The 17,420-nt window shown below is 40.8% G+C and overlaps 2 protein-coding genes across 4 annotated transcripts in view; both read right to left on the bottom strand.

Annotated features, from left to right (window-relative positions):
* rusc2 (RUN and SH3 domain containing 2) overlaps window positions 1–3,606 on the bottom strand; it is a 44,393-nt gene extending 40,787 nt beyond the window's left edge. For both annotated transcript variants that reach the window (XM_066710684.1, XM_066710685.1), the window contains exon 1: window positions 3,472–3,606. The gene's annotated coding sequence lies outside the window, so the exon portion shown is untranslated. The remainder of the gene's footprint in view (window positions 1–3,471) is intronic.
* A 1,714-nt stretch (window positions 3,607–5,320) lies between these two features.
* Window positions 5,321–17,420, bottom strand: part of LOC136754656 (phospholipid-transporting ATPase ID) — a 36,970-nt gene continuing 24,870 nt past the window's right edge. For both annotated transcript variants that reach the window (XM_066710682.1, XM_066710683.1), the window contains exons 18-28: window positions 16,545–16,709; window positions 16,020–16,131; window positions 15,422–15,527; window positions 14,855–15,017; window positions 14,467–14,650; window positions 11,878–12,101; window positions 11,460–11,543; window positions 10,250–10,495; window positions 9,707–9,845; window positions 9,468–9,598; window positions 5,321–7,755 (exon numbers count right to left, since the gene is read on the bottom strand). In XM_066710682.1, coding sequence (XP_066566779.1) covers window positions 7,474–7,755; window positions 9,468–9,598; window positions 9,707–9,845; window positions 10,250–10,495; window positions 11,460–11,543; window positions 11,878–12,101; window positions 14,467–14,650; window positions 14,855–15,017; window positions 15,422–15,527; window positions 16,020–16,131; window positions 16,545–16,709 — 1,836 coding nt within the window. In that variant the 3' untranslated portion in view covers window positions 5,321–7,473. The remainder of the gene's footprint in view (window positions 7,756–9,467; window positions 9,599–9,706; window positions 9,846–10,249; window positions 10,496–11,459; window positions 11,544–11,877; window positions 12,102–14,466; window positions 14,651–14,854; window positions 15,018–15,421; window positions 15,528–16,019; window positions 16,132–16,544; window positions 16,710–17,420) is intronic.

Raw genomic sequence — 17,420 nt, 5'->3', positions numbered from 1 at the left:
ACCTGTTGCACAAAGCTCTGTCCCAGTTCGACAGGAAGCTGGGCTAGATGGAGGCACTTAACTGGATTAAAGAAAGCACTTCACGCCTACTGCAGCTCAGACATTATTGCAAAGACCATAAATACACAAATACATAAAAAAAATAAAAACAAGACCCCAAGAGTGTTTTCTTCTCCTGCTAACTAGATAAGAACATCATCGATAATAATCATCAAATAATTATAATAATGAAATTGAAACCCTTTGGAAACTGCAGACTTATCGGACACCCCTCGGTACCTGTAGTGCACTGCAGCTCATCGTATGCAAGTGCTAAATTTTAAAGCATACTCTATTGGGGGACTGTGCGATCTGTTAAATGTTTAGTGTTATTTATGAGCACTGGGCTGCTGAGAGGTTCCTCTGCACTGGGTACCATAGGCCCAGAGCCATGCCTGTCTCTGTCACACTATATTTGTAACGCTGCCTCTCCAACTCTTTCACAGACATGAAACCTATCTGAAGTCTATGAAATGTAAGTAAGGCTCCACTGCCTTAAAGATTACTCCCAAAAGACTCACAAATGTCAATTGAAAGTTTTGAGGTACTCTTCTGCTGCACTTGTACTGGTGATTTTACAGATTCCCTCCTGTTTACAAGGCATTTAAAAGTGTCCTAAAAAAAAAAACTGAAGGACACATGCCAGCTTTTGCACATAGTTCACAATTTCAAGTTCAGACTTTTCTATTCTCATGCAACAAAATAAAATACATGAACAGTTGAGAAAGAAATTTCTCTGTTATGGATAGAAATTCAATACCTGGTCCTTTACAGTGCTGTGCTTTACATTTTCCGTTCTTTGTTACGAAAAAACGTTTTACATGCAAAAGCATTCAAATGTAAATTGGCTTACTGTTGCATAAAAAAACATTATAATTCATACAGTAGATAGTAGCAGCCACTGTTATTCAGCATTACATCTTTATCTTCTTAATTATGTTTAAATACAATAATAGTGTTTTGACTCATGGCACAGAATAGCTTGTATTTCACATGATGACATGTGACAAGCAATCCTGTGTCAAAATATAATATCCATGCATGCCAAAATGACGATGCCAACATGGAAGAAATCTCAAGCAGCCTCAATGCCTGTGGTGCAACAACCAGCCAGGTTCTGTCCGAATAAGTAGTTTACTTTCAATTCGGTGGCTCAATGTCAAGACAATACAGCCTAATGGTGTCTAAAAACCTGAGGTGATGATGACACGGGCACTGTCAATGCTAGCAATATTACAAACTGGTAGCTTAACTTGGTTTTGATTGCAGCTGCCTCCATAAGAAAGCCAAACAGCACACTTTGTGGGGCCAGAAGTTTTTCTCATAAGATTAATTTTAGAGCAAGTGTTTGCACCATTTAACTTTAAAGGGGAGTGCAAAAAGTCAATCATATACTCCCTTGCAGAGATTTGTTTTTAAATTATAACCTTTATAAGCCACACTGCCATTTGTTTCCAAACAACTCCAACTTCACGCCCAGGAGGCTGTGATAGACTTGTTCTCATGATGTTACAATGTAACAGGCCAGAAACTTAAAAAAAAAGCCATGGTTTTGAGTGTGAATTATCCAAACATATCGGTAGTTACTAAGTGCATTGGCATTTTGGTTACATGAAATTAAAAGCAGGGAGAAAAAAAAAATTACATCACAAATACTGTGTCTAATGTTGCAGTAAGCTATGGAGTAAAAGCCACAGTAGAAGGCATGAGACAATGGAGTCTTCTACAATGACACACAGGCACATTCCTCTGAGTGTAGTCTTATGTAATGCTTTAGGACACCATAAACAGAGACAATCACCCTCAGGGTAGCACTAAAATTGCCAAGAGAAAAGCCAAATATGGGATTACAGTTTTCATATTCAGCTCAAATGCTGCACATTTCAGTTTCTCCCCAATTACCAAGACAGCCCTGAGATGAAGGCATTGCAGAGATTTATGGTACAGTTTACTGTTCAGGGATGTTTCTCTGTAAATATCTATTCATCCACGTGAAAGGGTGGCCACCTTGGTCCATGGAGAATTTCAGAAAAAGAGACTGGATACAACACTACATTTTAATTAACACATATTTAGAAGTTGTCACTGTGAAGAATGTGCATCTCTCCTCCACACCAGCCCGTTTTTCTTTTCATAACCACCGACAATGAAGAATTCTGTCCTTCTGAATTGACTTCAAACCTAAAAACACACCGTAGGCAATCTGTCAACAGACGCAGGGTGAGCGGAGGTGCTTTGAACTTATCTTATCTTGAGAAAACTGCAGAACAGCGCAGACACAGTTAAACCCCACCACAACATAACGGCCATTGCAGGGCCCAACTCCAGCCTTCCCTTCCACTGTATGTGTGCATGAAATCTGCAATGTACTCCATTATGACTATATTATTTGATGGTGCTGCCATTAATTAGCACAGATCTCTGAAAGCATAGCACACATGTTGAGAGAACTGATGCAAGAGATCTGTCATAACAAACATACAAGCCTAGCAGAAGCTAAAATCCCACCATCAGCACCAACAGAACAATTCTGAAAGCTGCTCAGTGACAACGTGTCTATTTAAAGAAAGCCCTGTGTACTGTATGCATGCTTCATACAGGAACCAATGCCACCCCGTTTTGAAGAATTAATTCCCCAATGCGTGCAATAAAATGAGCAAAATGTTCCCAATGCAGATCTGCGCCAGAGGCTAGATTTCTCCCCAGCAACATCTCCCTATTGCTCATGATCATCACCCCCTCGCTGAACCGGCCATGCTGCAAATATACAGCCTGCATGCATTATTGATGGGCAAGGTTACGCCATGGCAGGCTAATTCGAAATAACGTCACCAAACAGATACGAATACATCAAAATAGACCTTAATAATAAAAAGAAAAATAATGGTGAGCACACACACCCAATGTGAACACGCTAATGAACAAATAAATATGAAGAAAATTAATCAAAATGAAAATGCCTCCCCCCACCCAGGTTAGATGCTGAATGAGCCTCTATTGTGCTTGACTTGAGCCACAGCGCTTTCTAGAAGCGGAGGACCAATCTGCCAAAGATCACTGAAGGCAATGCAGGATTGTGGATGCATTATATTATTATTATTATTATTATTATTATTATTATTATTAATTTTGTTTCCAACCCTGCAGGAGAATCGTATTGTCAAATATGAAATGATGCGCACACAGTCTGGCAACGGCAACAGTACACAAATAAATAAAGGAATACATCTTCAAATACAAGTGTCGGCGAATATATGATATTATTAAATCTGTACATATATATTTGAAATGTAGCCCTATTCATACACACAATTGCTGCCTTACTGCCATTGCACTTGTCCGTACGACAGTGAAGCAGCCCGTGTATCGACACTGTAGCTCCATTCGCGCAAAATAACAAGCAACGCAACACAAATGACACAAGGGACTTACAGCCAGCGTCTGCAAATGCGCTCAGTCTCCCATTGTCGCCAGTATCCGAGTTATGTCAGGGTGACACTAACAAAAATAAGAGAAATTAATCCTTCGCAGTCAGCCACGATCCCGAGTCGGCGAGCTCCCTCGAAACCAGCGTCCAGTGAGCTGGGCTGGACCGGCCGCCCTACGTCACGGCAGAGCTCGGGTCGTGTTCGTGCTGCGCAGATGTCCGCAGTTCTGCGCGGCTCCACCAATGGGATCGGTGGGATTCTGCAGATCTGCGCAGAACTGCGGGAATCTGCGCTCGTAGAAACGCGTTCTGAATGTCTCCACCCCACGAATGACGGCCTGGTGTGTAAGCAGCTGTTCAGACGTGGGACACCGACAGCAGAACGGGGTCGAACGCGTTTTCATGAAAAAAACCGTCAATTTATTATTGTATGATATATATTTTTTAAACTATAGACGTTTGATTTGTTTACACGGGTTGATGTCAGGGGGTTTTGGCCAAGAATACGCGGCGCTTGCATCACTTTGCATCTGACGTTTCCACAGCAGACTGCTCGACTGCATTGACTAGAAATGTGTTGGTTTTGTTAGTCGTTGCGCTTGGAGTGATGAGGCAGAATTAGCTTTTCGCTGATGTTTTTTAACGCCTCATTACAATTTGGAATTAAAGCCACTAAGATAATTCAATGAATTAGTAAAATATGCACTACTTGTGTTGGTGATAGAAATCAAACCAGAATTGGCCAGCACTAGTCTTGCATTGGATAGTCCAATCACTTTGTCTGTATGTATTGTAACAGATTGTACACCGATCAGCCATAACATTATGACCACTGACAGGTGAAGTGAATAACACTGATAATGTCGTTATCATGGCACCTGTCAGTGGGTGGGATATATTAGGCAGCAAGTGAACATTTTGTCCTCAAAGTTGATGTATTAGAAGCAGGAAAAATGGGCAAGCGTAAGGATCTGAGCGACTTTGACAAGGGCCAAATTGTGATGGCTAGACTGGGTCAGAGCATCTCCAAAACTGCAGCTCTTGTGGGGTGTTCCCGGTCTGCAGTGGTCAGTACCTATCAAAAGTGGTCCAAGGAAGGAAAAGCGGTGAACCGGCGACAGGGTCATGGGCGGCCAAGGCTCACTGATGCACGTGGGGAGCGAAGGCTGGCCCGTGTGGTCCGATCCAACAGACGAGCTACTGTAGCTCAAATTGCTGAAAAAGTTCATGCTGGTTCAGATAGAAAGGGGTCAGAACACACAGTGCATCGCAGTTTGTTGCGTATGGGGCTGCGTAGACGCAGACCAGTCAGGGTGCCCATGCTGACCCCTGTCCACTGCCGAAAGCGCCTACAATGGGCACGTGAGCATCAGAACTGGACCACGGAGCAATGGAAGAAGGTGGTCTGGTCTGATGAATCATGAGTTCAAGGTGTTGACTTGGCCTCCAAATTCCCCAGATCTCAATCCAATCGAGCATCTGTGGGATGTGCTGGACAAACAAGTCCGATCCATGGAGGCCCCACCTCGCAACTTACAGGTCTTAAAGGATCTGCTGCTAACGTCTTGGTGCCAGATACCACAGCACACCTTCAGAGGTCTAGTGGAGTCCATGCCTCGACGCGTCAGGGCTGTTTTGGCGGCAAGGGGGACCTAAACAATATTAGGCAGGTGGCCATAATGTTATGGCTGATCGGTGTAAATCCAAAGTGTCTGAGACCTTAACAGAACAATTGGTAACAGAAATTAATAGAATAGAATTGTAGAGAACACATATGCACACTCTAGTTTCCAAAACCATTAGGTAGAAATGTGCTTAGGAAAAAGTACGAAGTACCCAATGCATACAGCTCTGTATATAAAAAATATCAAACTTTTATTTTTGGCAGCCTTCCATGTTCAACATAATACATACAGTAAATTAAATACAATTAACAGTTTGATTAGCATTCCTCTGGTCTTTTCTGATATTAAAGATGGAACACATAGTAACCTAAACAAAAATACACAAATTATGAAAAGCATTAAAAATATTTTCCTGTTACCACTATACGACATGACAGACCTAGGTCATGTATAAAGGGGAATGTTTCTTATCTACACTTTCTCAAAACAGAAGGGAACATAATAAAGGCCATTTTGAGCACAATAGCATTTCCATGTATAACTAAGAATGGAACATGTTGGAAAAAGGGATAAAAAGTGCTTTCATCTAAGTTTTGCAGCTCTCCCTTCACCTGAGAATCAATACATCCTTGTGATTTGTTTTAAACATCTTAAACCAACTTCCTGTGTGAAAAACAATAGTTTACACATCAATGCCCAGCACTTCAGTAAAGAAAAACAAAAACGGTTTGCGATCTGTGTGAATAACATAGTATAGACTCAGTAAATATAATTCATTTACTTTTATAATGTAGCACCAAAAAGGCCAAACTTTCATCAAAGCTGTGGACCCTAAGGCATTGAAAAATAAATGATCCCATTAGATTCCCATGCTCAGAAATATGTGGTTTACACAAAAACAAAAAAAGAAGAAATATGTGGTTTACTATTCTCAAAACATTTGGGGCTTCCTCAAACATTTTACTTTTAATTTAATGTACAGTATAGTATAGTTAAAATCTTAGTTTCTTTATGTATTTACATATCCCATTGTACTAATGAATGTTGTGTTTCACAATTTTAAAGGACAAAAAAGCAACCAAGCCTTTATCCAAACGACCTTTGACACTTGCAACTAAAGTACAAAGGGCTTGGGTTATAATCAGTCATCTCCACCTCTGTCTTTTTCTGGACCATGCTTTATTAGAAGCCAGTAGTGATGCAGAATAACCCAAGTTTTCTCTGCTTCACATCTTCCAGGGGATATTCTGGACGTAGTCTTATTTACTTATATGGTAATCATTCAAAACTGAAGACAAAGCACATTGCTAGATATGTAAACGAATGAGGATATTGAGACTTGGGGGTTGTGAAATGGACTGCAGTAAAGGCACTTCTAAGACATAAAATGGACATTTGTAGTTAAGTGCATTAATAAACATTAACCAAATTCCTAGAGTAGTCTTCATTTATCCTCAGCTCCCATATGGTTGTATTATTTCCACAGCTGATATATAAACAGAAGGATGATATAGAATCATATTCTCTGCTATAATTTGACTCAATGCATGCAGCCTCAACAACTTGAGCTGAGTTTGTAAACATTTGTACTTGTTTTAATGTATGTCTCTAGATGGGAGAACACAGTGCACACTGTGCCCTGAAACAGAAATTTAAACTTTGAGAGATCACAAATAGCATTGCACAGCGTGGGAATATAAATAACTGTCCCTGTCGCAATGCAGTTCATGAAACTGCATCCTTAGTGTTGTTTAAATGTTTTATCTTATTCCAACCTTGAAAGAAGAGAAAGAGTGATTTATCAAGGCTAATAGCTGCATTTGTTACCATCATTTGCTATCATTTGGTTGGTTGTTGAAAGAACTAGTTTGAAGTAACCCACGAACTGCTGTGTGTGCTTTCAGCCTTCAGAACAAATAACCAGCATATAGTACAAATTAAAAATGACAAAAGCCCTTAATAAATGAAATTACAGTATTTAGTGTATGTATCTTACATACAATGAAATGAAAACTACCACAATCATAAGACCTACATACACATGATATGACTGCATGATTTCCCATGGTCCTTGAGAAGGTTTGTAGTATATAAAAGATGATCTTAGATCACTCAGTGTAGTCATGTTTAGGTTGTTTCTAGTTGACAATAGTCAAAACTGCCAGCTAACCTTACCCACAGACACGGTAATAAAGTGCTGTTGTCACACAGTCCTGCACACATGACAAGATAAAAAGCTGCTCGGAAGAATGTTTTTACAGACACGTGTAGAACCAACGGTACTCTTGAGCAGCTGCAGCGAGAGCCTGAACATAAAACACTGTCCCACGCCCCTGCGGGTCTGACGTAAACAGTCCCAGTGTGGCCACGGCGCTGGAGTGCTCAGAAGGTAGGCGGGCTGGCCTCGGGCTCCTGGACTGAGCGGTACATCTGCAGCACTGTGTGGGACTGCCTGGCCGTGTCCCGGGCCTGGGGGCTGAAGCCTGCGGAGCGGCCCAAGTGCATGGGCGTGCGGCGCAGGTACCTCCCGGAGGTGACCAGGTCCCCGTAGCCCTGGGTGTGGGAGAAGGCATAGCCTGAGCGCCGGGAGCTGGTGCGTCTGATGCGAGCCCGTTTGGGAGGGGGAGGGGGCGTGGCTTTGGTCTCGCTCATCTTGAACCGCACCTGGAGAAGAGGAGGGAAGCAGAGCCATGAAGCAGGGGGTGTAAGGTGTAGCTTTATGGCCCTAATCTTCAAAGTAACTAAAAGAAAACTACTTTTTCCATTTACCATGTAGCATTTGTGCTATGGCAGTCTGTACTCCTTTCTGCAGATTTGTACCTCTATTTGCTCTGTATTTTTATGATGTAATACAGTGCCCAGTCATGCTCTGTTTCAGCAGTACGCTAATGGATAGAATTACTGTAAATGGGTCTTGGCTTTTATTCAAGTACCAGCAGCAGACAGGCTGGTATCCCATGAACACACATCTGTCTTGTTGAATAATGAAACTATTGTTAAATCAATTAAATGTAATTAACATAGATGGGAACCTGGGAATAGGATACTAAGACACAATGTTAATAAAACATGTGTGTGTATACACCATGTCAGAGCTTATTTTCCATAAATGAAGGTCATGCAGGTCTTTGCTGCTGTTGGGAAAGTCCACTGAGACTCAGATACGTCAAACGACGCACAAAGCAAAGACTACACAAGAGACCTGGGCTGCTGAGGCAACGCAAGGCCCTAATGATTCACAAATTTTAAGTGAGCATCCAACTCCCATGCAGAAAACCCGATCCAAGGTCAGACATTTCTAAGGGTACAAATAAATCTTAGATGCATCTCTACCTATTAAATATTTAACACGTATCTTTGCTCACAGTACAATCCCAGCTGGAGGTCACTGATCAACGACCATAATAAATACAAATCTTTGGGAAGCAAATCAAGAAAGCTAGGTGCTCTTCCTGCCTTAACTACATGGCTGCAGCGTGGGAGCACTGACTTGAATATGTTTAAAGGATTCATTCCAATCGCATAATTTATTTTTTCTTATAATTGCAGGATATTGCTAAATCTGTATTAGTGCAGTAATGGCGTCCTAAATTACAACTGTACAACTGCAGGACTACAAATAGTATCTCAGACTAATTTAATTAATCCACTAAGCCAGCTTGACTTGAACCCAGCAGGTGACCATGACAAAAATAGTGTTTGCAGTGTGACTAATGAGGTCCTCGTCCAGACAGTGAATCTCTGGCATCATGCAGCACCGAGTCAGACACCCTGGGAGTGTCCACGTGATCGGATACTAAGATCAAGGTGCCAAAGGAGATTACCCTCCTACTGGTTACTGAAAGACCAATGCAAAACTGCACTGTATGCTTTTACTCTGAGGTTGAAAGGAAAATGAACTGACTAATGCCAAACTAATACATAATTTTTTCTACCAGGGTTGCTAAACCTATTTTTCCATCAAAATATTTTACATTACGATTACGTTCAGCTGAGGGGTTTGCCAATATTACATTTTCTATTCACTGCTGAGCATATTTACTTCAGCAAAAACAAATCAAGATGGCAGGCAAGACAAAATGTAAATCTGGAAGTGATACAAGTAATTCATGAAGATGTCCTCTTTACTTCTACAAGCATATCCCCATATTTAATCAAGAAATGTAAATTCCTGAATATGTTTATCTATGTTTGTTGGTGTTTGATTTTTATTATTAATTCCTTTCAACATAGAGCACAGTACACAGCACAGGACAGACAATGAATACATTTAGTGGCAGGTAGAGGATTCAAATTTAAAAATAATAATAATAATAATAATAATAATAATAATAATAATAATAATATATCAAAGCTGTCATTGTCACTTTCCCTACCTTGTCGTTGATGGTTGGACGCACAAGTATGAGAATGAATCTGTAGGCCACAACTGGCAGCACGCACAGAATGGAGGTGAGAATGATGGTCAGCCAGACGTTGGGTTGGCTCAGAGAATTCCTCGCCGTACCTGAGGGAAACAGGGCAAGCGTTGACAAAGCACGAATAAAGTGCCTGCAGCTGGGAGTTCAGGAAGAAGGCACGTTTACTCCATCAAATAGAGGAACACTGTACTCACCAATGAATGGAAAGGACGCTGTGAAGATGAGGTACATCCCATTGCTGTACATGGTGAACGTGATGGCGAAGTACACAGCCAGGCTGCCCCAGATGAAGAACTGGTTCACAGCTGTCCAATAAGCAGTGTCAAGCCCCATCTGCCACGCCAGAGACAACAGAAACTAAAATGCGCTGTATTTTCATTTGTTGTTGTCCTCTAGCCTTTATAGCTCTAATTGTATTTGTTTAATCAAAAATAAGATAAAGGCATAACAATTCTTGACCAAGGTTAATTACGGTCTTATTATATCTGTGCAAACGACAATGTGTGCTTTTATAACATTTGTTAGATTGATATAAAATGGAAAATGAGACAAAGGCCAGGCACAGCAGGATACACACAAAGGGCTGAAATGAAAATGGAACCCAAAGTTTTGTTTTTTAATTAACGAGCAAACGGCTATAGATGCAAATGTGGGAGATAAATAATTGCTGATGTTTTAGAGGGCAGTATGCCAGCAGAGAAATAGGGAAGGGTAGGGTGCAGGGCAGGGAGTCGAACCTGGATGCAGACAGCGATCAACAGGCAGGTCTGCGCCAGCAATGCGAAGGACTGGTAGTCGGCGATGTCCTTGCCGTCGTCCCGCACGGTGTCATACATGGCGCCGTACGGGATGAAGAAGAGGACCAGGGAGCTGTAGATGCTGTGCAGGACGCACTTGACAAAAGCCCACTTGCTGAAGTACAGATTAAGCTGCCCGGGCTCGTAGAGTTTGGGATACTGCATACTCCAGCGATCATTGACGTCCTGCAACACACAACCACCCTCAGTAGCCAGTCGTGTGCTCTTGAAACTCAGTCACAATTAAAGGGGTAATCAGAATATGAGCAAGAATGCAATTCAACATGGCATCCAATGCAGTGAAGGAGTAGATTGTTTTCTTAGGAAGCACAATTCCATGATGCTTACATACATCAACTGCAAGCATGGAAGGAGCTATAAAAAGGGCACACACACAATAAATACAGCTAATGATGGAATATACATACCATGTTTTTTCCAGAGTCTCATTATGCTCTCTACTCACAGTGGAAATAATATCCAGTGAAAGTTTATATTAAAATATATGCTTAGAATATATATTGTTTTCCCACTGATCTGCTTTCCCCTCAAATGCCCCACACAATATTCTGCTCTTTTTATATGGTTTTATCAAGGACGTCCCCCTGTTCACATTGAACGCACATAGTTTTGGGTTATACTGTATCAGAGGTTTTCAAACTGGTCCTGGAGTACCCTCTGCCCTGCTGGTTTTTGTTCCAACCAAGCTCTAAATTGCTTAATTGAACCCTAATTGAAGTAACAAAGCAATATAACATTAAATTGAGTAATTAAGACCTAGGTTGGAACAATAAACAGCAGGGCAGGGGATACTCCAGGACCGGTTTGAAAACCCCTGGGTTATATAATTTGAGAAATAATAGCTTTTGTCATAATAAAGATAATTTAGTTTTTTCTAAAATTACATGATTAAACGTATATATTGTGGAGAATATAATCCCATATGGCTTGATATAGTGGCTGTAGGGGATATTTAAAAATTAGCCAGAAGTTGACATGTCGATCAGTTAAATATTCCAAAGTGGTTTGACAACAGTGTCAGGCAGTTGTTTGGATTGACTGTGAAGTTTGCTCAAAAACTAATCATTGTGAAAAATGTTTAGACTTCAGTGCCCCACCACCACCACCCCCATCTGAAATCTCATCATACCTGATCAAACAGACTCATCCCCAGCACCGGCAGTGATGTGTAAACCAAATTGTAGAGTGTAATAAACCATTCGTCATACACTGTCTGCAAGGAAGAGTGAATAAAGAATAAAAACTCAGCTACATAAAACATGCCGCTTTCAATACTCCATATGACCTTGTTATAGTCAGGGCTGTCTATTAAAGCAGAATTGTTCAGCTGTATCAGATGAAGCTACAGGCCAGGTGCTCAGATGTCACTCCAAATAGCAGGTTTTTGGAGATGGCTGATAAATGAATCTGTTTTTAGCCTCATAACAAAATTAAATCATAAACATTGAATCCACAATTCATCCCGTCTTTTCCCATGAAATCTGATTCAAAGCTCTTTAGCACATTACCCAGCATGTAAACCGGCACTAAATATGCCCTCCTCTCACCTGGGCAGAGAATCCGCAGAAGAAGCCATACCAGAAGTGGACGAAGGTGAAGGTGAAGTTCTTATAGAAGAAGTATTTGAGGAACTTGCACATGCGCAGGTATGACCATCGGCCGTGGACCAGCAGGAGGCGCTGTAGATACCGGAACTGGGCGAAGGAGAAGTCACTGGAGAGCACCGCCTGCATCCCCTCCTGCCCGCTGATGCCCACCCCAATGTGAGCCGCTGAGGAGGTGAGGAGACAGCGGCACAGTGAGCAATTAACCAAAAGCATTCAATTTGGTATTCCACAGTTAAACCTTCACAGTCCCTGACCTCCTTCCAGCGATTACTCAAGACGCATCTTTTCAGACTGTACTTGTAATTTAGTCATTAATTCTCCTGTAAGATTGCACTTATACAACATTTTATCATACTTTTGCCTTTGCATTTGCACTTGTATTGTTAATTTTGATTTCCCCTATACTCCTTAGCTCTTAACTTTGACTTATCTTGTCTGCACTTTTCAGCTTTTATAGGATGCAAGACCTTATACAGTGGGGGAAATATTTGATCCCCTGCTGATTTTGTACGTTTGCCCACTGACAAATAAATTATCAGTCTATAATTTTAATGGTAGGTGTATTTTAACAGTGAGAGACAGAATAACAGCAAAAAAAATCCAGAAAAACGCATTTCAAAAAAGTTATAAATTGATTTGCATGTTAATGAGGGAAATAAGTATTTGATCCCCTATCAATCAGCAAGATTTCTGGCTCCCAGGTGTCTTTTATACAGGTAACGAGCTGAGATTAGCTAATCTCAGCTCGTGACCTGTATAAAAGACACCTGTCCACAGAAGCAATCAATCAATCAGATTCCAAACTCTCCACCATGGCCAAGACCAAAGAGCTGTCCAAGGATGTCAGGGACAAGATTGTAGACCTACACAAGGCTGGAATGGGCTACAAGACCATCGCCAAGCAGCTTGGTGAGAAGGTGACAACAGTTGGTGCGATTATTCGCAAATGGAAGAAACACAAAATAACTGTCAGTCTCCCTCGGTCTGGGGCTCCATGCAAGATCTCACCTCGTGGAGTTTCAATGATCATGAGAACGGTGAGGAATCAGCCCAGAACTACATGGGAGGATCTTGTTAATGATCTCAAGGCAGCTGGGACCATAGTCACCAAGAAAACAATTGGTAACACACTACACCGTGAAGGACTGAAATCCTGCAGCGCCCGCAAGGTCCCCCTGCTCAAGAAAGCACATGTACAGGCCCGTCTGAAGTTTGCCAATGAACATCTGAATGATTCAGAGGAGAACTGGGTGAAAGTGTTGTGGTCAGATGAGACCAAAATCGAGCTCTTTGGCATCAACTCAACTCACCATGTTTGGAGGAGGAGGATTGACCCCAAGAACACCATCCCCACCGTCAAACATGGAGGTGGAAACATTATGCTTTGGGGGTGTTTTTCTGTTAAGGGGACAGGACAACTGCACCGCGTCAAAGGGACGATGGACGGGGCCATGTACCGTCAAATCTTGGGTGAGAACCTCCTTCCCTCAGCCAGGGCATTGAAAATGGGTCATGGATGGGTATTCCAGCATGACAATGACCCAAAACACACAGCCAAGGCAACAAAGGAGTGGCTCAAGAAGAAGCACATTAAGGTACCTTAATCCCATAGAAAATCTGTGGAGGGAGCTGAAGGTTCGAGTTACCAAACATCAGCCTCGAAACCTTAATGACTTGGAGAGGATCTGCAAAGAGGAGTGGGACAAAATCCCTCCTGAGATGTGTGCAAACCTGATGGCCAACTACAAGAAACGTCTGACCTCTGTGATTGCCAACAAGGGTTTTGCCACCAAGTACTAAGTCGAAGGGGTCAAATACTTATTTCCCTCATTAACATGCAAATCAATTTATAACTTTTTTGAAATGCGTTTTTCTGGATTTTTTTGTTGTTACTCTGTCTCTCACTGTTAAAATACACCTACCATTAAAATTATAGACTGATGATTTCTTTGTTAGTGGGCAAACGTACAAAATCAGCAGGGGATCAAATACTTTTTTCCCCCACTGTATATTGTTTACTGTATATCTCGTATACACTTGTGTAAATTCTAAATTTGTAAAATGTATTATGCCTGAATTGCACTGTATTGTTGCACTTTGTATTGCTCTTATCTTTTGTAAGTTGCCCTGGACAAGGGCGTCTGCTAAGAAATAAATAATATTAATAATAATAATGTAAAACATTGATTCCTCATTTATTTTCATTTTTAAGTATTAATAGGCCAATGGCTGCTCCTGGTGAATAATGTAGAAAGCGGAATAATGCTTCTGTTCTGTTTTTTGCTTCATTTAGTGGAAAATGTGATTCTAAATTCTGAAACAGATACAGGGTTTTTATGTATACTAGTCATTATTTGCATCATATCACACTCCTAATGATGTGACATTAGAAGCTTAAAGACAGATTTCAAATGTACATAATTTATGACATGTTAATTATTGCAAGTTAAAAGAACTGTTCAAAGTTAAAAACAAAGTTTTTAGCTGTTTTCTGGGACTGGAAAACCCAGAGAGGTCAATATGTTGTACCTTTGATCATGCTGACATCATTCGCCCCGTCTCCAATGGCCAGAGTTATGACCTTCTTGTACTTCTTGACCAGCTGCACCACCTGGGCTTTTTGCAGGGGAGTCACTCGGCAGCAGATAACTGCCTTACACATACAGGCTGTCCGCAAGAACTCCACCTCCATGCTCTTCTCCAAGGCATAGGCCTGCAACACACACAGACATGAGAGATAGATGGAGGGGGAAAGAGAGAGTAATTAAGGTATTGATTTTTTTAAAACCAGATGTCAATACAGAGTATAAAATAGGGAAATTGGTTTTTGGGGTTTCAATTTCTTGAAGGCTTGCAACTGCTCTCAAAATAACTGTGGAAGTGAACATGGAGAGAATCAGATTGTTATTTTCCGTACCAAGCTGTGTCCATTGATCAACAGACCGTACTCTCCCTCCACATTTTCTTCAGGCATTATCTGTTGTTTTTTCTTCTTGGTCTTCGCTCCCTCAGCAGGCAGCTCATTCGTCTCATTTTGGAGTTCTGTATCTGAATCTGGCTTCATTTTCATCCTTGCATTCCTAAGAAAAATATAGATTTTTTTTAAAATTATTAATTATTCTCACTGTTTTCCCCAGACACCGACTACATTTAGAATATTTACAAAACTTGTTTAGCCAGATTTCTTAAGCGCATCTCAGGTTCAGTAGCTAGTTTAAATAAACTGTATTCTGATAAATTGAAATAATACTCTCTTTTTTGGTCATTAGAATAAAGTCTAAAGATGTGTCAGTGAAAACTAAAACTAAATGTAATGCATGAAGACCATATGACATAGAACAGGCCGTATTGGTTTAACATCTTAATTTTTGAGTCTGCTTTGTATTTTGAAATAATATAGTTAGTAAAGGAGATTTGATATTCCTCTTTCAGAGCCTGAAAATAATTATACATTTTCTGAACAGTTTCACAGCCTCCTTCTCACCTCAGTTCTTCCCTCACGCCACCTGGTGTGTTTGCAGAGATGATGAAGACATCGTTCATCTCCTCTCGAAGCATGTTACACGAGTAGCTGATGTTCTCCGCTGTCTCTGCAACAGAAAAGAAAATGCATTTTAGCAGTAAAATTCAAACAGCCACCAATAAAAAGCTGTAACATAATTTTCTGCATTATCTTGCTCTGCTGTTCCCTGCTTCTGAGCAACCCAAACCTCCAGAGGGCTGCTTTGGTTAGTCGCTTCAAATGTACGTTGAAAACCACTCCGGTACTGTGTGTTCCTAAGCTATATGGGTAATGTGTGATGTTATTTTTGGGCTCCTTGTAAGAATCATAAAGATCTGGTACACTCAAGTGACAAGCAATCCAAAATACAAAACTGAGCTCCACACAGGCGGAAATCTGTCATCAGGGACAGTCCTTCTTTAATGAATCATTCCTCAGCAACTCTAGCAAAAACATCTTCACTTACATGGGGATTGCAGGAGTGATAAAATACATATACATATATAATATATATTATACATATATATTATACATTAAAGTAAATCTGGTGTGAAGCTAATAGCTGAACATGTGTACAAACCTTGTTTATCCCCAGTTAGGACCCATATCTTGATGTCAGCCTTGGACAGCTGTTCAATGGTCTGAGGCACTCCATCTTGCAGCTTGTCCTCAATGGCTGTGGCCCCTAGCAACTAGAAATCATGCATCTTCTGAATATGAAACTCAGTGCTCTTGATACATTATATTTATATGACTAGCATATAACGGGCAATGGGCATGTTTTCCCCCCCCATTTTAGACTTATACTTTTAAAATTAAACATGTCTTTTTTGTACTTAAAAGTGTAAGAAATCAAAACTGTAAACTCCTACCGATCTAATATCTATTATAAATAAAAGGAGACTATAAAGAAATATTGTATACAGTGGAATGCAGTTAAATAGAACACCTCTGTGATTCTGTTATTGTCTGAAGATACAGAAGAATATTCTGTGATGTTTGGAATCCCTAAGCAGGATGCCTAAATTACAACACAAAAAAACACACACCAATATGAAATGTAGAGAAGTCTTGGTCTTTTAGCTGTACAGTATGAAGAAATTACCATCAGGTCTTTCTCTATTTCCTCAAAGAGCTCATCCAGTCTCTCCTCTTTGAGCTCAAGACTTGTGTTGGCCTCGTGGTGCCTCTCCTTCCACTCCATAAAGTAGTCCTCATCCAGGTGTTTGTAGGCCACAACCAGAGTGCGCAGACCCTCCCCTGCAAACTCCTGTAGAGATTACCCACAGCTACGTTACACTTCCCAACCTGCACGCTGTGCTTTCAGCTCTATATTTCTGATATACACAAATTCATTTATTCGGCAGACATCCACGGGAGAGACAGCACTGTAGCTCCAAATTCATTAATTTGCTCTTGTCTTTGTTTTTTCCGTTTCTTTTCAAATCCATCTGGTGGCTGCTGTGTTTTTAAACAGTGGGTCTATCTGTGTCTCAGTGCGCACAGCGGGATGAAAATCGCTCTGTTCCTGAGGAAACAATCTCTCATATAACTTCATTTATCTATTATACTGCAGTCATCAATTATGAAAAACTAAAAAGTATACCAGATATTTTGGAATGCTAGAACGCCATGTTTTCACAATCCAATGGCATTACAGAACTTCCCACATCGGAATTCAAAATTAGCTGAGGAGATACATCGGTCCGGCTGTGTTGATGCAAAAGTAATCTAGATAGGAGCTCCTCAAACCTAACCATCTATTATATAACAGGTGAACTCAGAATGCTCTGATGTTTCTTGTGAATAAATACTATTTTTTTGTAACAGAGTTGTGTAAAAGAATTTCAGATTCTGTGCTTTATTAAATTAATTGCAGGGCTCACATTACATTGGGATGATGCCTCATCTTTGCCCAATGTGTTCTTAACTTAATGTGCTGCTGACACTCAAATAGTTTTAATACATAATAGCTTTAGAA

The sequence above is a fragment of the Amia ocellicauda genome, chromosome 8 (genome assembly GCF_036373705.1).
Source record: "Amia ocellicauda isolate fAmiCal2 chromosome 8, fAmiCal2.hap1, whole genome shotgun sequence".
NCBI classification, from domain to species: domain Eukaryota; kingdom Metazoa; phylum Chordata; class Actinopteri; order Amiiformes; family Amiidae; genus Amia; species Amia ocellicauda.
The sequence above is the reverse complement of the archived record's forward strand: the minus strand, read 5'-3'. Positions and strand labels throughout refer to the sequence as shown.